The 22,256-nt window shown below is 45.3% G+C and overlaps 1 protein-coding gene across 6 annotated transcripts in view; it reads right to left on the bottom strand.

Moving 5' to 3' along the window:
• Positions 1-22,256, bottom strand: part of PAK5 (p21 (RAC1) activated kinase 5) — a 105,303-nt gene that overhangs the window by 44,329 nt on the left and 38,718 nt on the right. For 5 of the 6 annotated variants that reach the window (XM_072140472.1, XM_072140476.1, XM_072140474.1 and 2 more), the window contains 2 exons: positions 12,501-12,724; positions 8,961-8,996 (listed from right to left, as the gene is read on the bottom strand). In XM_072140472.1, the coding sequence (XP_071996573.1) occupies positions 8,961-8,996; positions 12,501-12,724 (260 nt within the window). The remainder of the gene's footprint in view (positions 1-8,960; positions 8,997-12,500; positions 12,725-22,256) is intronic. The other variant, XM_072140473.1, reaches the window with a different exon arrangement.

The following is a 22,256-nucleotide window of genomic DNA, read 5'->3' as shown; positions in this document are numbered from 1 at the left end:
TATATACAGGACAGTGAGTAGCTGTAGCCCTATATACAGCAGTGAGTAGCTGTAGCCCTATATACAGCACAGTGAGTATCTGTACCCTATATACAGCACAGTGAGTATCTGTACCCTATATACAGCACAGTGAGTATCTGTACCCTATATACAGCACAGTGAGTATCTGTACCCTATATACAGCACAGTGAGGAGCTGTACCCTATATACAGCACAGTGAGGAGCTGTAGCCCTATATACAGCACAGTGAGTAGCTGTAGCCCTATATACAGCACAGTGGGTAGCTGTAGCCATATATAAAGCACAGTGAGTAGCTCTAGCCCTATATACAGCACAGTGAGGAGCTGTACCCTATATACAGTACAGTGAGTATCTGTACCCTATATACAGCACAGTGAGGAGCTGTACCCTATATACTGTACAGTGAGTATCTGTACCCTATACACAGCACAGTGAGCATCTGTAACCTTTATCCAGCACAATGAGTAGCTGTAGCCCTATATACAGCACAGTGAGTAGATGTATCCTATATACAGCACAGTGAGGAGCTGTACTCTATATAAAGCACAGTGAGGAGCTGTGCCCTATATACAACAGTGAGGAGCTGTACCCTATATACAGCACAGTGAGGCTGTGTAAGGCTGCCGTGAGTTGCAGGTCATATGACCGACCAGCAGCAGGCTGTCCAGCTGTCTTATGGTGGATATATGGGGGTCTGTGCAGTCATTATTCTCTGTCAAGGACATCCACAAGCCCCTTCATACACTGCTATAAGAGTGGTTATTATGGAGGTGGTGTGTACAGGCAGTCCCCGGGTTACGTACAGGATAGGCTCTGTAGGCTTGTTCTTAAGTTGAATTTGTATGTAAGTCGGAACTATATATTATATAATTGTAATCCTAGCCAATTTTTATTTTGGTCTCTGTAACAATTGGATTTTAAAAATGTTGGGTTGTCATAAGAACCAAGATTAACAATAAAGCTTAATTGCAGACACCTGTGATAACCGGTATAGTTTTTAATTGTAACCTAAGGCAAAGGTACATTAAATTACCAACATCCAGAGGTCCGTTTTTAACTAGGGGTCGTCTGTAAGTCGGTGTTCTTAAGTAGGGGACCGTCTGTATAGAGTTATGACCCACTGTCTCTCAGTGGTAAACAACAAACTTTACCAGGATAAGAATAACATGGGTTACCCTTTTTTTGGTCTTGTATTTACCCTGGTAAAGGTTAGTGATGGTGGCCTATCCCTTTAAGGTAGGGTCTACTAGCCTAACACATGGAGGGTACCATATGCCAACCTTAAACGTCCAAATGTGAACTCACAGATATAACACATTCAGTAAACCTGGAGTGGTGGTATAATCCTGTATTTTACTTTAGAAGCTTAGAGTCAAGGTAAAATCCACACATCCCGTGAATACATTAATACATATCATTGATGTAGAGGCCTCCTATGATTTATTCATCTATTTTAAGTCCATTCTAATCACCTTTAGTTAATCCTGCATCTTAAATCACTTATTAAATGCAGCTTGGGTAACACTTTGCCTTTTAGTTTCCCTCCCACCTTTCCATGACACTTCTTATACTTCTGCGTCTACTCTAAGCTAAAAGCCGCTGGATGTCAGATTTAGTGTATTATTCTCACCTCCCAATGTGTCTGCCATGATAAAAACTGCGGTGAATATTTTTAACTTTGCCGGTTCCGATTTTTAACACAATGTCCACTAGATGGCAGTATATACTCACTTAACTGCTGAACACAATTGTGGGAAGAAAACTTTTGTCTAGTGTGAAGCAGGTCTGAAGCAGGTTATTATAATACTAATAATCTTTATTTATATAGCGCCATTATATTCCGTACCAGATTACAAATATGTCAGACTATAGGCAGCGCCCCATATGTTACAGATCATAAACGGACTTATTCATGGCTATGGCTGAAAACGTGTTCTACCTTTTAACGTGAAAATGCCATCAATTTTGTCACAAATTTACGGCTGCTTATGGCAATTGTCAGGAATCTTCAGGATCCTACCTTTATCAGAGATTAGCATACCTTTCATTAGCCTCTATTATCCACCATAAGCCATAAATTTCTGTCTTCCCAGGAGAATCCAAAGTTACAGGAGAGAAACCTGACTGCAGTGGTGTCCCCCCCCCCCCTCTTGTGTAGACCCCAACTTATATGGTGGTCCCTACTTATTGAGGACCGTTCAATAAGTTGTAAACATTTTCCACTGGAAAAACCCTAAAGTGAATGTTACATGTTCTGTTATTTTAACAGTAAATAATGTTATACTTGTTGTCCCCATTCAACAAATAATCATTATTGTTTGTGTTATGAAAAGTTCTACTATTTTCCAATTTGCTGTCAATTCATCATGGCTTTCAAGATCTCTGCTTGCTGCCAGTCTATGGGAAGCTTCATTGTTTACTTCAAGTAGATAAAAGGTGGTCCCTGGTCATGTGATGTCACACAGGTGCACAACTCTGATTACTCTCTGTGATGTGCACCCGTGTGACATCAGATGACCATGGATAGATTTATTTCTACTGGAAGTAAATAATGCAGCTTCCTATAAAATGACAGCAAGCAGAGATATAGAAAACCATGAGGAATTGATACAGAAATTATATTGGAAAAGTGTAGAACTTTTCATTTCATCAGTCAGTTTGCTATGAGTGAGTTTGTGCCGATAAATTTGCTCAGTGCACATGCAGCCAACCTTAGAACTGCTGAACTGAACTGATATGCTGGGTTCAGTTCGGTTGTTGTAGGTTCAGTTTGTGAAACCCCGCAAGAGTGTTTTTGTTTAAAGGGAAGCCCATCACACCTGCAGTGCAAATATGTCTTTCTGCTTTCTCTAAGAATTTGCATTCCAGTATAATTGTGTGTTATAACTTACCTTGCACCCTGACAAAATCCTCTGTGTAGTCCCAGGGGTTGGGTTTTGGATGCATTTCAAAAACCAACATGTGACATGTCTGTGCTGCAGACTCCTCAGCTCTCAGCCCCCATCTTTGTGCTCCTGTACAGCTCCTCCCTCTCCCATTGATGTCAGCTCACCAGGTAGTAACCTCTGTGAAGGAGCAGGAGGGAGTAGCTGTACAGGAGCTGTTTCTGGTATTAAAGCTTAGCTCCAATAAAGAGAATGTGACTGCTGTGAAAAGCACCCATTTCAGGGTCTTTCTTTGAAAAATAAAAACATTTGATTAGTGTTCCGCATGTTCAGCATGTACTAAAAAAGTATGCTTTTTGGCAGAAAACAGAAAACAGTTGTGCTTCTGTAAGATATGAAATATTCAGCAATAACTCAATAAGAACCAAACTATTAAAGGGGAAGTATCAATTTTTTATTATTTTTTACTTTTAACCCTTATTGAGACCATTGCAGAGGAGTTAATGACGATTTTCATGATGACTTGATGATAAATGTGCATATATTCTGCAGTGGACACCAAAGGTACAAGGTCAGAAGAACTGGAATATGTCTCTTCTTTGGCTATACTATTGCTGATGGCCCTGCCGAAAGAAGGAGTCCACTGGCAACTTTGACCTTACCGAGCTGCACACAGCTTTAGGTTTTGTCCCTGGAGATCTGTTTAACTTGGACTTGGAGTACTAGGAGAGTGTGCTCAAACTGCTGTGTTCCTTGATCGGTGCCACTTAAATGATCCTCAACCCATGTTAGAAGCAGTAGGACTGCGTAAAATGTATCTACATTTATATTACAGAAGTGAGGAACACTGGAGTTAGAAATCTCTTAATTGAAAATGGCACAGCTCCTCCCCTCTGCTCTGAGTAAGAGCTGTAGCATGTAGTGAATGACAGGAGTCTGCACACTTAACCACGCCCCCAAATAGTGTACCCCCTATACATTGCAAATTGGGCATGGCCCTTTAACCTAAAAAAAGATTGGGTTAAAAATTGGGTTAAAAGTGAAGTGGGGATGAAAAACAATTCCCTAATTACATAGCTCGCTAAGAAGAACCAGACTGCCCATCTCTAGTACCAGCTTCTATTTAGATACTACAGCAGAGGGGAGAGGTTAATGAGAAGTTTGACTGCACAGATTAAAGAGCACAGAAGTGTGAGGAGACTCCCCCCATGCTCCAAGTCCAGCTATGATCCTGGAATATAAATGCATTTTTCACAGTCATGCTACATTGAACAACACACACAAAAGGTCTGGTTAGACGGATCTCCAGGGTTAATACCTTAAAAAGACAAATTATTTAATAACTTGTTATCCTGTCTCTACAGCTCCTTTACAGACTGTGAATTTCCATGGTTACAGTCAACAACAAATTCTGTGTATTCTCTTACTTTCATTACCATTTCTTTGCAAACATACCTTTGGTAGGTCAGTCTGAAGAAGAGGACTGGGAAAAGGGATAGCAGGGCTAGACTACATAGAGTTTGGTTTGTTGTCTGTTGCCATGGAGATAAAAAAAAGTCTGCATAGGATCTGAGGAAGTAGAATTTAAATTAAAAACTACTGCAAAATCTCTTCATTTTACATTTCAAATGACTGTAAAACAGTTAACACTATAGTTGTTATGTAGCCTGGACATTTGCCATCTATCCCTTTTACTTAAAGGGCACATAAATACAATATTAGTCTCCACAATCAGAGTTGATAAGCTTCCCACTTGCATATTTTATGCAGGAATAAAAATAATAATAATTATTTATTTATATAGTGCACTCAGATTACGCAGCGCTGCACAGAGCTTACCAAATCAGTCCCTGTCCCCAATGGGGCTCACAATCTAATCAACCTACCAGTATGTTTTTGGCTTGTGGGAGGAAACCAGAGGACCTGGAGGAAACCCACACAAACACAGAGAGAATATACAAACTCTTTGCAGATGTTGACCTGGATGTGACTTGAACCCAGGACCCCAGCGCTGCAAGGCTGTAGTGCTAACCACTAAGCCACCGTGCTGCCCATAATCCAAATCACATATTAGTAAAGTCACTTTCATCATAATAAGACAACTAAGTTTTCTGCAAGGGGAATATTTTCAATTTATCAACAGATTATAACTTGTAGACCAAATATCACTTAACTTAGAGTCATTTTTCCCTAAACCCGCACATTAAAAAAAAAATGCTGCCTGTTTGTTGCCACCACTAGGGGGATGCGGTGAAGCTCGAGCTTCACAACCTCTTACAGTTTAGCCTCCTGGTGGCAGCAAAGGACAGAGAAGAAATGTAGAATGTTCTAAGAATGTTATTGGTTTAAGATATGATTAATATTGTACAAATGTTTTTTTACAAGTGTTTGTTTTAATTGTATACGATTATCTATATTAATCTACAAGAGCAGGACAATAAACATGATACAGGCAGTCCCCAGGTTACATACAAGATAGGGTCTGTAGGTTTGTTCTTAGGTTGAATTTGTATGTAAGTCGGAACTGTATATTTTATCATTGTAATCCCAGACAGAACTTTTTTGGTCTCTGTGACAATTTGAATTTTAAAAATGTTGGGTTGTCATAAGAATCAGGATTAACACTAAAGCTTCATTACAGACACATTTGATAGCTGCTATAGCTGTTTATTGTAGCATAGGACAAAAGTACAATAAATTACCAATATCCAGAGGTCCGATTGTAACTAGGGGTCGTATGTAAGTCGAGTGTTCTTAAGTAGGGGACCGCCTGTACTTTCTGTTCTGTTGTCTTTATTTTGTCAATAATTCCAAACATTACTGCATATGAATGTAACATCGCAATACACCAATGACATTGTATTAGGGGGGTGTGTACAATAGTCAATGAACAACATGTGATGCTTATCCAGACTGTTAGATTCTTTTGTGGGAACCAATTCAGTATAACTCGCATTTTAATTATTAGCTTATAACAGCCCCCTGCCCTGAATGAACATGAAAATTAACAAAGACTGTCGATCACGGATTAGAACCGCCCACTGGACCCCTAAGCACACAACGATCAGAGATTTTTACCCATAAAATAAAAGTCATGTTTCCTTTATTCCCATCAAATATCTTAAATTAGTTACTGTGCATAATCTGCTGAGCCCCCCTATAACATGCTGCTTACAGATAGGACACTATGTACAATCTTCTCTGCTTCTCATGCTCTATGACATGCTGCCTGCAGATAGGACACTATGTACCTATCAGGAACCATAACTGATTTAATGAGCCATTCGCAATTTCACCGTAAAGAATAGCTGAGCTCATACTGCTCTATAACATGCTGCCTGCAGATATGAGACTGTGTAGAAGCTGCTTTGCTTCTCCTGCTCTATAAAATGCTGTCTGCGGATAGGACACTATGTAGAATCTACTCAGCGTCTCCTGCTATATAAGATGCTGCCTGTAGATAGGAAACTATGTACAATCTGCTCAGCTTCTCCTGCTCTATGAAATGCTGTCTGCGGATAGGACATTGGGGGTCATTTACTAAGGGCCCGAATCGCGTTTCTCCGTCGGGTTTTGCCGTTTTACACCGATTTTCCCTGAAGTGCCCCGGGTTTTTGGCGCACACGATCGGATTGTGGTGCATCGGCGCCGGCAAGCACGCAACGGAAATGGGGGGGTGGGGGGGGTTTGGCCGTAAGAAAACCTGTGCTTTGTTTAAAAAAAACAAAGCACTTACCTGCACCCACGATAGCTTGGTGAACTCCGACGGACTTCAGCGCAGCAGCGACACCTAGTGGACATCGGGCGCACTACCTTAGTGAAGACCCGAATCCTCCACAGAGAACACGCCGCTGGATCGCAAATGGACCGGGTAAGTAAATCTGTCCCATTATGTAGAATCTACTCAGCGTCTCCTGCTCTATAAGATGCTACCTGTAGATAGGATACTATGTACAGTCTGCTCAGCTTCTCCTGCTCTATAACATGCTGCCTACGGATAGGACACTGTGTACAATCTGCTCTGCTTCTCTTGCTTTATAACATGCTGCCTGTAGATAGGAGACAGTTTGCACCAAAAAGAACGTGCAAAGTCCAACAGAAAACTGGTACAAGGGCCTTAGTAAATGTGCCCTGATATCTACAATTTGCTTAGCTCCTCCTGCTCTATAACATGCTTCCTGCAGATAGGTCACTATGTACAATCTGATCAGCTGCTGCTGCTCTATAACATGCTGCCTGCAGATAGGTCACTATGTACAATCTGCTCAGCTGCTGCTGCTCTATAACATGCTGCCTGCAGATAGGTCACTATGTACAATCTGCTCAGCTGCTGCTGCTCTATAACATGCTCTCTTGCAATCAGTAATCTTACAGTTAATACTGCATAATAATTGAGAAACAAAACTTAAGACAACCTGTCACCACTCCGAACATTTCTGCTTTAGTTAAATACAGATGGGTCCTTCCTTACCTTTCCTTTTGGCTGACTATGTCCAGATACAGTATCAGTTCCAGGAGATAAGCAGCTTAGATAAGACATGATGATATGAGAAGTGCATCACAAAATGCATTGTGATTTTGTTTTAATGTTGTGATAACGTATGGAACTAAATTTAACTGAAGTTACAGATGTGTCCACCTATTTGTGCTAAAATAAGGATGGACACGTCTGTTACCTGTATGCAACATATCTGTGCTGTGCGTTGATAATATTTTTCTATTCATTATCCATGGCCTACTTCCTTCTAAAATCAACTGTTAAAATTATGCTAATTAAAATTAATGCTAATTAGCTAAATTATGCTAAATCCATGCCACAGCTTCACCAGCTGTTACACAGTCTCCTCCTCTGTTCTCTCGGCATTCCCCCCCCCTCTCTCCTGCCTGATGTAATTTCACAACAGTAGAGAAAGTTTAGCATAGAGTGGGATGGAAAAGTGCTCCTGCACAGTGTAACAGCTTGTGAATCTGCAGCACGGCATGCCTCTGCTAACGCCTCTGGTGCCCTTCTGGATCATTAGCATCATTTTAAAAATCGATTTTAGAAGGAAGGAGGCCATGTATTACAAATATAAAAAGATTACCACAGTCACGTTGCCTGGATCTATGGGTAAGTGTCTCTGGTTTATCATGATGGATCTTGATGGTAGATTTTCTTTAAAGGAGTTTTCAAGAATTTCCAGTTCTTTCGCTTTTGTGCTCTGCGCCCATCCGGAAGTTGCAGGGGTGGTCACGGTACCAAATTCGACCAATGAGTGGACTCCTTGGATTTGGGGTCTGAGGAGGTTTGAGGAGGCCATTCAGTGGCTGAAGTGGGTCCTGTGATCCCTTAAAGGGGTATTCCCCTCTGGGCATTCATATTTCATTGAATTTATTTGCCATATGTAAACATTTCTTCAATTGGTTATTAAAAAAATGTTCCTGTGTGAAGATAATTTCTCATAAATATAGTCACGTTGTCCCTTAGAAACGAGATGGCTTCCTTGGATACGACCACCGGGCACTCTGGCAGCGGTAGCCAGGGATGTACTAATGATCCTGCCTGACCACCTAACGTCAGTATTCATTACCACAGGATGGCTGTGGGACCTGCAGTAACTCCCGGATATTTCATATACAAAAACTTTTAGTTTCTTTGTACAATCGCTACAGCAGATGTGGCCGTATCCAAGGACACAGTCTTGTTTCTAAGGAACAATATGGCTACATTTATGAGAAATTATCTTCACACAGGTAAAAAAAAATGTAATAACATCTATTTGAAGAAATGTATATATATATGAGAGGTTAATAAAACTAAATGTGAGTGGCCAGACGAGAATATCCCTTTAAAGCTTCCAGTTAGACCAGAAGTACTCAAGTGTCAGGGTTTTCCATGAATACAAGTGAATAATGTAGAAATAATTACAGATATCAGAAAGGGTCTAAACATTTTACATTTCAAAGAGAATAAAACATCCATATTTTTCACATATAAATATTAGGAGAAAAAAATGATACTTCCCCTTTAATATGAGACATGAGGTTTCATGGGACAGGATATATATAGCCTACCTTGGTTGAAGTTTCCCGTTCCAGTTTTATGGGGCTCTGAAGGTGAAAAGATTATACACACACATCAGCATGGACTATGAATAGAAAATGTGGATATATGTTTTCATTATCTCTAATGTGACGAAATCTAGAATTGTAACCCTGGTGTTACAGGGTCTACAAAGACACAAACTGAAAAAGCGGAACACTCTTCTAACAAGCGGCTAATATCCAGGTGGCTCAAAGTTTAGAATCGGACTTTGTGTAAAGTGTGAACGTATGAGGTCAGCGCATGAAAGGAGGATGTCTAATCGCTCACATGACAACATACATTGGAGAGATTCACTAAGCGGCCGCCAGGATGGGGACAAAAACCCAGGGGGGAGAAGTTCTCAAAAGTACATGTTAAAAGATATTGGAGTAAGGAGCTTGATGTATCTAGATACAGAAGGATGCGCATGCGTTCATACATACAAGAAGAGACGCAGCGGGGAGGACTAGCACTTCTTTCCTAGGAGGTCCATGATTGTGGTCACCTCAGTCACCCGGCACTGTAGTAAACCAGATGCTACTAACATTAAAGTTTGTCTCTGCCACATGGTAGGTCATTCACCAAGAGAAGTGTCTCAAAGATATTAGCATGAAAGGGAACCTATCACCAGGATTCTACCTATAAAGGTAGAAGCGGTGGTAGGTGGATGTGTGGGACATGAGGATAGCCCTTTTTAGAGCTAATCCTCGCGCCCCCGCTTTCTTTTTAAATTTTCTCAAGCAGCTACTGGGGCGTGGAGTAGCCGGACAGTACTCCATCCCCCAGTAGCCTCTTTTCTCCTCCTACCCTTACATCTTCATCGCGCAGCTCCTCGTAGCTGCGCGCCCTCGTTTGAGAAGCCAGAGTCCTGCGCTAGCTTCGAAGCAGTGGGTGGACAAGGGCGCGCAGATGCGAGGAGCTGCGCGCCGAAGATGTCAGGGCTTGGAGTATCCGCGACATCTAGCCTCATGTCCGGCCATCCACGCCCCAGTAGCCGCTTAAGAAAATTAACATATTAGGGTATTTTTAAGTTTTAAAAAGATAGCGGGGACGTGAGGATTAGCTCTAAAAAGGGCTATCCTCACGTCCCATACATCCACCTTCCACCCATTCTACCTTTATAGGTAGAATTGTGGTGTTAGGTTCCCTTTAAATACCAATGAAGTGGGTGGAATTTTACTTTTTTAACCAAAATGGCGCCACTCTTGACCTTGAGATGATTCTAGTCCTGCAGTTCAGCCCCATGAAACGAGAGATACAATACGCACCCCATGACTTAGAGAGATCGCAGACAACATCATATAGCATTCTGAATCATTTCAGTACTGTGTAAAACTTAATTTCACATTACCTGTCTCACTGCCAGCAGTGTGTGGCGAGTCCCCAAAGATGAAACAGATGTAGCCGGTGTGTGCCCGTGTCTCAGTCTCATCTCCTCCACACTCATGCAGCTCCATCATTAAGCAGGTAGAGGAGGGGGATGGTGTGGAGTAGAAGAAGAATGCAATAAGGAAACACAAGCACAAACAGTCCCTCCCCGGGACTTACCACACTCTGCTGGCAAGGAACCAGTTAATATGAATTACACTACTTTACTGAAATGATTCCAAATTCTGGCAAAGACATTTTTAAAATCAGTATAGCATAGGTTATTGGGACCTGTCACCAAAAAAAACCTTACATTTCTGGTGTCGGGTTTTCTTCAAATTTAAATATTTTTTTTAATCCACCAAAAAAAACTTTTGATCTTTTGATGTTTTATTGAAAGTTCATATACTTATTATCAGATGTACTGTGGCTGGAATCAAGTAAGTTATTTATATTTTTTACCCCCTAAGGACCAAGCCATTTTCATATTTTCTGCATTCTTTTTTTAAAAAATCCTTTCCAACACCCCCGCAGATCCTCCTCGGTTGCCCCGGCTCCGACTTTGGGTCCCCACGGGCTGCGTTGCACACATCATGATGTCAGCGAGCAGCTGCCATCATGGTGTATGCGATGGCGCCGCTTCAGAAGACAGAAAAGGACCTGCGAGGGGTATTGAAAAGGTGAGTAGAGAGGTTTTTTTGTTAAGCTGGGCATACTCGGGGCAGGGGAATGGCTATATACTAGGGGGTTGCTGGCTATGTACAAGGGGGCAAGCACTGTCTATTTACAAGAGGGCAGGCGCATGCTATATACAAGGGGGCAGGCACTGGCTATATATACAAGGGAAAAGCAGCTAACTATACACAAAGGGGCAGGGGTTGGCTATAAACTAGGGGGCTGCTGGCTATATACAAGGGGGCAGGCACTGGCTATATACTAGGGGCTTCTGGCTATATACTAGGGGGCTGCTGGCTATATACTAGGGGGCTGCTGGCTATATACTGTGGGACACGGGCTATTGGCTATATACTAGGGGGCATGGGCTACTGGCTATATTCTAGGGGACTGCTGGCTATATACTGTGGGATATGGAACACTGGCTATATACTAGGAGGCATGGGCTACTGGCTATATAGTAGGGCGCCGCTGATTATATACTGGTGGGAATATGCTGGTTGGCTTTATACTGGGTGTAGGCTGTGACCAATGCATTTCCCACCCTAGGCTTATACACTAGTTAATAGGTTTTCACAGTTTTTTGTGGTAAAATTAGCTCATACTCAGGTTGGCTTATACTTGAGTATATACGGTAATTACTGGATCGGGAGGGGACTCACTCTAGCTGGAGAAGCTGCGGCACCATATTTGTAGTTTACAAGGGCCCGCTACCAGCCTTCGTAGTTACAGTGCAGGGTTGCTGTTACGTTCGGAAATCTTCGGCCACTCTCTTAGAATTGAATGGAGCGGCAGGGAGCATGCTCGGCCTGCTGCTCCACCCATTAGAGAGTACGGGATCCCCAACTGTCCTGAAATCGTATTATCACCCATTAAAATATGTTGATGAGTTGATGGCCTATAGTACTATCATCCATAGTATATTTCTTTGAGAAAACATATTCTACTATAAGCTTTACACAATAGCTGCAATGATATGTACGACATACTGTATCTAAGATGCAGACAATATACAACAATTATAGCAAATATCGGGATTGCATGCTGACTTCTTGCTGAACTACCTCGTTATCGGCTGCATGTACTATAGAAATAAGTATAAAAATACTGTCCGGTTCTGTCGGGATTTTCCTTAGAGAATCTCTCCTACTGTGTAGATATGAAGAATAAATGTCTCATTGAACATTGGCACAAACTACGGCTTGGAATGAAGGCACCACAACTGGTCGGATGTACCAGCAGCAGAATATTAGGGATGGACACGATAAGCGAACATGCACCAACACTCAGCCACAGAGATATGGCCAATGGCCAAAAATGGATTCCTACAGTGAAATATTTGAACACGAACACAGCATTACATGTGTTATGGCCTAATGGTGTTCCTATAAGCATATGTGTAGACGAGAAATACAACAGAACTATATACGGCCGATGTAGTGTTTACATTTAGAGACCATTCTATACTGGCATAATATATAGCTTACCTTCATGGGAGCGAGCTGTATGGGTGTGATACAAGACGGATCCACCATTGGCTTGGGCCGGTTGGCTGTGTCTGCCAGCAAACTTTGCCATTGTTGGGGAAGGCCAATGAACTTTTGCTCTTTGTGATCGAATCCAGTGTGAACCCTGTGTTCAAAGTTTGAAGGCCCTGATATTTCGATTTTTTTCTTTTTCTTCCCAAACATTTTGGGCAATCCGGTTAAACCTAAAGAAAGATGACATGTTCTTAGTCCTGATGCTTTGACTGAGCTTACTGCCAAGTGAATGGAACCACTCCCGGAGAGGGGGACAAAAAGCGGACATTTTTATTTTAGAAGCAACGTCCAAAAAGAAATGTTTTTTTTTAAGCATACAGTCTGGCAAAGGCTAATCTACACATTTGCCCCATTATATAAACAATAAAACAAACAAATAAAAGGACACAAATAAATACGGGCAGCGTCCAAGTTAAATACAAGATAGGTTAGGTAGGTTTGTAATTAAAGGGAATGGGTCATTAAAAATGACAAATAAATATATACAGGACACCCAACTTACAGACGACCCCTACTTACAGACAGACCCCTCTGCCCACTGTGACCTCTGGTGAAGCTCTCTGGATGCTTTACTATAGTCCCAGGCTGCAATCAGCTGTAAGGTGTCTGTAATTAAGTTTTTCTTGTTCCCATTACAGCTAAAAATTTGGAAAATCCAATTGTCACTGGGTCAAAAAAATATACAATTCCGACTTGCATACAAATTTAACTTAAGAACAAACCTAAAGAACCTATCCTGTATGTAAACTGCCTGTTATGTTAAAACGATACTAGAATTTTTTCATGTACATAATTTTTTCCCATTAAAGTATCAAATGTTATTTTTTAATGAATTCTTCATATGTAAGTCGGATCAGGTATATTTGGTAAGTGTTACTCCAGACAAATAATTTTTTTGTCCCTTTGACAATAGGATTTTCATAAGTCTAGGAACAGGGGTTGGGGGCGTAACGGCATGACGTAGCACGCAGCACGTGCACGTCGCGCTGCACCGCCGTCCTCCCTACCCCCGCTCTCCACGCTGACCTGACTCGAGCCGCGGGTCCCGGTCCTGGTCCGAGGAGGAGAACGGAGGATTCGGGCGCAGGTCCGGGCACCATATCCAGCGGCTGCAGCGGAGCCCCCGCTCACTGTGGAAGGAGGCCGGCCGTTTCAGGCGCATTTGTGGCGCAATTGTGGCGCAAGTGTGGCGCACGGGCGCTCAGGCGCTGAAAATTGTACTGTCCTGAGGTGAGCTGGCAACGTGATGAAGACGATCGGGGGATTAGACGATACGATGATGCCTGGTGCCGGAAACGCGCTGACCTGGAGGGGTGCATTCTGAGATCGCTGCCGAGGCGGCGGGGTTGGAGAGCTTTCCTGGATGACGGCGCGACCGGAGATAAAGGTTGTAAGCAGTTCATCGTGTTTGGTCCCTGGGCCGCAAGTCGGTGACGAATCCGTGTTGATGCAATTGCCGAGGATGGGTGAGATGTGCCTGTACCTGGCCTGACTGGGCGTAGCGGTTCGTCAAGATGGGTGAGATGTACCTGGCCTTAATTTTCCTTACCCATGTACTAATTCATCTGCATATGGCGCTAACTCTGACTTGTTGCTAATCGTGCTAACATCGGCTTGACATTTGCTTGCATACGCCACTAACTCTGTTTTGTTGCTAACTATATTAACATCCGATTGACATCTGCCTGCTACTTGTTTGCGATCTGACCTTTCGATTTCAACTATCTGCATCTATTATGTAACCGTTTGAACTTTGTTAGGGCAATTCGGATTTTTATAACCCGGTGTCCACGGGGACAATATATCCTCAAGATTATAGGAGAGCTACAACGGAATATTTGTGATATATTATCTCTGGACATAAAACTGTCTTACTTCCCCTAGGGTGATTGGTTCCGGTCCTGTCTATGTCTCTGTTTTAGTATCAGCCCTTTCGGCTTATAGAATAGTTTGTGGTTCTTGTGTCAATCCTCGACCTTTCCTCCTATTGTCTAAGTGATTTGTTTACTGTAATAAGTTAATATTGCTCACTGTCAATTGGGTAGCATATTTGGTCCGATTTATAGGCCCCTCAACTTGGGCACACGAATGTTTTCCTAGCTTTGTAATATTGTGACTTAGGGTATATTCACTGTAGCTGGGATGCCTCCTAAAAATGCTGCAAGGAAGTCCTTGGGGACATCCTCCCCCAAGGAGAAAGAGAAAGGAGGGGCTAAAGGTGAGAACTCCGCAAAGTTGGATAAATTATGGAAATCCCCCCCAGTTAAAACACGGACAGGATTATCGATTCAGAAAAACTTGGAAAATGAAACTGTAGATCCCAAACCGCAGGGCTCGAGATCGGGCCCTGTAGAGGGGGAGGATCGGGACGGGGGTGAGGCAAACATGGGAGGTGAAAATGAAATGTTAAAAGAGATCTTAGACTCCATAAAAACCTGTAACTCATGTGAGACACTGAAGGGGTTAACTGTGGATGGGCGGTATGTTTCCCCTAGGTTTGGCTTCTATGCAAGGCCTTAGTGCTGAGGTGGGTTTGTCCAGCACCTTGGACACAGGTGATGGGAACAGCCTAATCAGCCTGGATATAATCACTCAGCAGATCTGAAGTTGTTGTCTCTCTCTGGCAGGAGGCTGGAGGGCACGCAGCCTTGTTCTCTGGGCCTGGAGCAACAAAAGTGTTTTTGTTAGCGGTGAGTTAGAGAACCAATGTTTAGTTAGCACCCTGACGGGTAGGATATTATTTTGTTTGGATGCCTGAATGTGAAGGCTGTTTTATTTTACTTTTGCTGCAATAAACGCAGGCGAGACCTGTTTTGGACTGTACCTTGGTGTCACTGTCTTGAACTGCATCACAGCACCCCGTTACCACAGTCTCTACTGGGCCAAATCTCCACATATGGTGCTTCGGATTGCGGGCAGTTCAAAAAGACACACACCTGAAAGGCTCGCTACATCCTGCAACATTGCATGGCCTGGGTGAAAGCAGCAGGCAAATTGCAGGATAAAGCCAAGATGGAGGACATTATTAAAGCCATGTTCCAGCAGCAGGAGGAGAGGTCCCGCCAGCAGCAGGAAGAGTCCCGGGCTGATCGGCAGCTGCAGCAAGCCATGCTCCAGCAGCAGGAGGAGAGGTCCCGCCAGCAGCAAGCCATGTTCCAGCAGCAGGAGGAGAGGTCCCGCCAGCAGCAGGAGGAGAGGTCCCGCCAGCAGCAGGAAGAGTCACGGGCTGATCGGCAGCTGCAGCAAGCCATGCTCCAGCAACAGCGGGAAGAGTCCCGAGCCATGTTCCAGCTGATGATGGAAAAGTTTTCTGGCGTTATGGCAGCACCGCAAGCGACGACTTCTGAGGGGTCCCATACTGGTTTGCAAGGGTACCCGGTTGTCCAGCATTCCGCACGGGCTGCAGTGCAGAAGGCTTTACAAAAGATGACGGCGACCGACGACGTGGAGGCGTATCTCACTGTGTTCGAGCGAGTAGCTGAGCGAGAGGAGTTACCGGCTGAGCAGTGGGCAGATGTCCTGGCACCGTTCCTGACAGGCGAGTCGCAGAAGGCTTACTACGACCTGAGTGAAACGGAGGCCCGTGAGTACCCCCAGCTAAAGGCGGAGATTCTGGCTCGTCTTGGGGTCACCGTTCAAGTTCGTTCCAGCCGGGTCCACCAGTGGGCTTACTCAGAAAAACTACCCCCACGCTCCCAAATGCATGACCTGATCCATCTTGTCCGGAAGTGGCTCCAACCAGAGGACTGCACCCCAGCACAGATGGTGGAGAGAGTGGTTCTCGACAAATTCACCCGTTCTCTGCCCTCTCGGCTCCAGCGGTGGGTTGGACAGGCCGGTCCCACAAAAGCTGAGGAACTCGTGTCCCTAGTAGAGAGATATCGGGCTACGGAGGACTTTCTACTTACCTCTCCCACACGAAGCAGGGCCAGTGACAGGGTCACCAAACCGTTGGGTAAGGCTACTACTGCGGGAAAGGGGAGGCATGTCAGGTTGGGAGGGGGTTCATTGGGGGGCGTGGATACCCAGAAACCCAGTGAGGCTCGTGACCGAGGTCATAGCCGTATCCAGTGTTGGCGATGCCATGAAATGGGCCATATTGCTGCCAACTGTCCCCTGTCAGTGGAGCCAATGGACTGCAACCAGACCCGGCGAGTGTCACTGTTTGCCCGGCCGGCTCTGGCAGCCGAGTCAGTCACGGATGCAGAACCCCAAGTGTGTATGGTCACAATCGGTGGTCACACGGTGGAAGCCTTGCTAGACTCAGGGAGTCTGGTCACCCTGGTGCGGGGAACTTTGGTTGATCCTGGACTGTACAGTGGGCGGAAAGTGGGAGTGCTATGTATACATGGGGACACTCGCGAATATCCCACTGCCGTCATCAACCTACATACACCTTGTGGTACTGTCACCCATGAAGTGGGGGTGGTGGGGACCCTGTTTCATGAGGCTATTATTGGCAGAGACTTACCGGTGTTTTGGGACCTCTGGAGACGAAGACCCACCTCAGGTGCTGTTGCAGATAATGGGCATCAGGTATGTCCGGCCTTGGCCCCTGAACCCTTTGAGGCCGATGTACCCACACCAGCAGTAGGGGTGACCCCATGTGATGAATTCTCTCCCCTAGAGGTTCTAGCTGGTGAGGTCGAGGGCCACGAGGAGATGGCCGACATGCCGGACCTTGAGATTTCCCGTGAAAATTTTGGGGCTGCACAGCTACAGGACCCTACCTTGGTTAAAGCACGGGAGAATGTTAAGGTGATAAATGGGGTACTCCAAATACCAGGGGCTGATAAAATATACCCCCGAATGGTGATTGTTGGGGAACTGTTGTACCGGGTCGACCAGATACGGGGTGAGGAGGTTGAGCAACTTGTAGTACCCCAATCTCACCGTAGGCTGGTGCTAGAGTTGGCACACAAACATGTGCTGGGAGGGCACTTAGGTGCTGAGAAGACCCGAGAGAGGATCCTGCAGAGATTTTTCTGGCCCGGGGTGTGGGAGGAGGTAAACCGGTATTGTAGCTCCTGCCCTGAGTGTCAACTTACTGCCCCGGTGTCCCACTTCAGGAGTCCTTTGGTCCCACTACCAATCATAGAGGTGCCATTTGAACGGATTGCAATGGATCTGGTTGGCCCCATAGTCAAATCCTCAAGGGGGCACCAATACATCCTGGTTATCCTGGACTACGCTACGCGGTATCCCGAGGCGATTCCATTAAGGAACACCTCCTCCAAAAATATTGCTAGGGAGCTGTTCCAGGTATTCTCACGCACCGGCCTCCCCAAGGAAATCTTGACTGACCAGGGTACCCCATTCATGTCTAGAGTAATGAAGGAGATGTGTAAGTTACTGCAGGTAAAACAGCTCCGCACCTCTGTGTATCATCCTCAGACAGATGGCCTGGTCGAGAGGTTTAACAAGACCTTGAAGGGGATGCTAAAGAGGGTGGTCAGCAAAGATGGGAAGGACTGGGATTGTTTGTTGCCCTATTTGATGTTTGCCATACGTGAAGTTCCCCAGTCCTCTACGGGTTTCTCACCCTTTGAGCTGTTATATGGCCGTTCCCCACGTGGGCTGTTGGATGTAGCCAAGGAGACCTGGGAACAGGAGAGGACCCCCCACCGTAGTGTGATAGAACACGTCTCCCTTATGCAGGACCGCATAGCGGCGGTAATGCCCCTTGTAAAGGAGCACATGACAAGGGCACAAGAGGCCCAGTCTAGGGTCTACAATAGGTCAGCCAGACTCAGGACCTTTAACCCAGGCGACAAAGTGCTAGTTCTGGTGCCCACCGTGGAGAGCAAGTTCTTGGCCAAATGGCAAGGACCATATGAGGTCATGGAGAGAGCGGGGAAGGTAACCTACAGGGTATCTCAGCCGGGGAGGAGGAAACCCGAACAGATATACCACGTGAACCTCCTAAAGCCATGGAGGGAAAGAGAGTCCCTGATGGCCATGGGAGTAGAGGAGGCGTCTGTCTCCAAGAAGGGGACACCGGAGGTAGGTGTACCCGATGCCAAGGTGCCTGAAGTACGGATCTCGGAGTCCCTCTCCAGGGCCCAGATTCAGGAAGCGAAGGAGTTTGTGCTCCGAAATGTGGATGTGTTCTCTAAATTACCGGGACGTACTTCAGTCATCAAGCATGACATCATAACCGAACCCCACATCCGGGTACACCAAAAACCCTACCGGGTCCCTGAAGCGCGCCGGCTTGCCATATCCGAAGAAGTCAGGCAGATGTTAGACCTGGGGGTTATCGAGGAATCTAAAAGTGACTGGTCGAGTCCTATTGTGTTGATTCCCAAACCGGATGGTTCCCTACGGTTCTGCAATGATTTTAGGAAGTTGAACGAGGTGTCCAAATTTGATTCCTATCCCATGCCCAGGGTTGACGAGTTGATAGAACGACTTGGACAGGCTAGGTTCTTCTCCACCCTTGACCTGACGAAAGGGTATTGGCAGGTCCCCCTGACTGACAGGGCTAAAGAGAAGACCGCTTTTGTTACCCCTGATGGGCTTTTTCAGTACGTGGTACTCCCCTTTGGGCTACATGGGGCTCCCGCCACATTCCAGAGGTTAATGGATCTCGTGCTAAAACCTCACCGGAGTTATGCCTCGGCCTACTTAGATGACATCATAGTCTATAGTAACGACTGGGGGAGTCATCTAGCCAAAGTACAAGCAGTGGTAGACTCCCTGAGGGCAGCAGGGCTGACAGCGAACCCCCAAAAGTGTGCACTGGGACTGGAAGAGGCCCGTTACCTGGGGTACCGTATTGGGCGAGGGGTCATCAAACCCCAAGTAAATAAAGTAGAGGCGATCCAGCAGTGGCCACGACCCTTGAGCAAGAAGCAAGTGAGGGCTTTTTTGGGCATAGTGGGCTATTATCGCCGATTTATCCCCGATTTTGCGACAATAGCGGCACCCCTGACTGACCTGACCAAGGGTAGCAGGGCGGTGATGGTAAAGTGGAGTGAAGAGGCTGAGGGGGCGTTTCAGCGACTTAAGACGGTTTTGTGTGAGGGACCGGTACTGATCACCCCTAACTTCACCAAGACCTTTATTGTGCAGACTGACGCTTCTGACGTGGGCTTAGGGGCTGTCCTGTCCCAAGTAGTGGAGGGTGAGGAACATCCCGTGACATTCCTGAGCCGCAAGCTCACACCTCCTGAGAAGAACTATAGTATAGTCGAGAGGGAGTGCTTGGCGATAAAATGGGCTCTGGAATCCCTGAGGTATTATCTGGTAGGGCGGCAGTTTACACTGGTGACCGATCACTCTCCCCTAACCTGGATGAGTCAGGCCAAGGAGAGGAACGCCAGGGTCACAAGGTGGTTCCTAATGCTCCAGAATTTTAAATTCACGGTGGAACATCGAGCAGGAAAGCTGCATGGGAATGCCGATGCCCTATCCCGTACCCACTGTCTGATGGCCAAAAGTGTTCGTCCCCACAGGGTCAAACAGAGGGGGAGGGTATGTGAGACACTGAAGGGGTTAACTGTGGATGGGCGGTATGTTTCCCCTAGGTTTGGCTTCTATGCAAGGCCTTAGTGCTGAGGTGGGTTTGTCCAGCACCTTGGACACAGGTGATGGGAACAGCCTAATCAGCCTGGATATAATCACTCAGCAGATCTGAAGTTGTTGTCTCTCTCTGGCAGGAGGCTGGAGGGCACGCAGCCTTGTTCTCTGGGCCTGGAGCAACAAAAGTGTTTTTGTTAGCGGTGAGTTAGAGAACCAATGTTTAGTTAGCACCCTGACGGGTAGGATATTATTTTGTTTGGATGCCTGAATGTGAAGGCTGTTTTATTTTACTTTTGCTGCAATAAACGCAGGCGAGACCTGTTTTGGACTGTACCTTGGTGTCACTGTCTTGAACTGCATCACAGCACCCCGTTACCACAGTCTCTACTGGGCCAAATCTCCACACTCAGCAATACTGGGGCTGACAGACCAGGTTGGGGCCTTGAGAGGAGATGTCTCCATTATGAGAGAAGAGCTGAACAGGCTAAGAGATAAGCAAAAAACGGCAGAAGAAAAAATTACTAATATTGAGAAGGAGGTCTGTACCCTCAAAAAAGTCACCTCACGTTTGGAGGTAGAGAATAAGGCCCTGAAAGGGAAAATTGCGGATATGGAGGATCGCTCAAGAAGAGCGAATCTAAGATTAATAGGGGTCCCAGAAAAAGCTGAGGGGGATAACCCTGTAAGCTACATTAAAGAATGGTTTTTGAAGGAAATAGGGAAGGAGCATCTCTCCCCGCACTTTGATATTGAGCGGGCCCATAGAATTCCGACAGGCCCCTATATTCCGGGGAATACTCCCCGTACCCTTATATGCAAAACATTACTCTCGAGAGATCGGGATATGATACTGAAACGAGCACGTGATCTAAAAGATCTTACAATACAAGGGGCTAAAGTAGCAATATACCCGGACTTTTCTAAGGACACTCTCCAGAGGAGGAAGAGTTTTCTGGAGGTAAAAAAAAGGTTGAGAGACAAGGGTATTATTTATTCGTTAATGTTTCCGGCCAAACTAAAAATTATCTTTCAAGGCCAGTCCCAGTTTTTCAGCACTCCAGAACAAGTTTCAGACTGGTTGGATCGAAAAGGTCTTTGAATATGAATATCTAGGCCATTATATCTATTTCGGGTCAGCAATGGGGGGTAGGTGGGGAGGGGGGGCGGGAAAGTGGCTGAAGTAGGAAGAGTTGTACTATGGTAGAACAGGTGGTGGGATTTGGGGGTGGGATTTGGGGGGGTGGGATGAGCCGATGCTGGGGATGTTGTTTGGTTAGAGCATGTCGTTGTGTCTCTTTTCGTGTCTTTTGTCCAGATATAAATGGGTACTAGGTTTTTAGTATGGAATATAAGAGGGCTTAAAGATCGCCTGAAACGCTGCATTATCTTTGATTACATTGTTAAACAACTTCCTGCGATTGTTATCTTATTGGAGACACATCTTGATAGGGAATCTTTGGCTCTTGTAGAAAGGAGGTGGGCCAGTCAGGTATACAACTCTGTTTTTTCATCATTCTCTAGAGGAGTCTCTATCTTGATTCACAGATCTGTTGCCTTTCAAGCCTTAGATGTAAGTTGTGACCCAGATGGAAGATATGTATTCCTGTCAGGTATACTAGATGGCAATAAATGCGTTCTTGCAGGAGTCTATATACCTCCCCCCTTTAGATACGAGGTCCTGATAAAGCTACTGCGGTTTATTGAAAGGGTGGGTGAATGCCCGGTTTTGATCCTGGGCGATTTTAATGCTGTAATGTCTGATGAGAAAGATCGCACAGGTGGAAAAAAAAATCCGGGAAGTATAGAGAAGGGAGACACCCCCTTTGCTAGGTTCTGCCAGGAAGTGGGCTGGAGAGATGTCTGGAGATGTTTAAAGGGGGAACAGCAGATTTTCTCATGCTACAACCGTTCCCATAACACTTTTTCCCGGATTGACCTAGTGTTGGCTAATGATTTGGCCATCGATGGGGTAGGGAAAATGCGGTATGATAACCGTTCTATCTCCGATCATTCTCCAATGGTTCTCGAGTTGTTCGGATCAAGGAATGCGCCCGTTAAGTTTTGGAAGCTCAATGCGCATTGGTTAGTGTTATTGTCAGATGAGGATAAAATCAAGGAAGAGCTTCATAGATTTATTGTGTCAAACAGAGCCGGGGTTAACCTTGGGCTAATGTGGGA

The sequence above is a fragment of the Engystomops pustulosus genome, chromosome 3, assembly GCF_040894005.1.
Source record: "Engystomops pustulosus chromosome 3, aEngPut4.maternal, whole genome shotgun sequence".
Lineage (NCBI taxonomy): Eukaryota > Metazoa > Chordata > Amphibia > Anura > Leptodactylidae > Engystomops > Engystomops pustulosus.
Note: the sequence above shows the minus strand (reverse complement) of the source record. Positions and strands in the feature narration are given on the sequence as shown.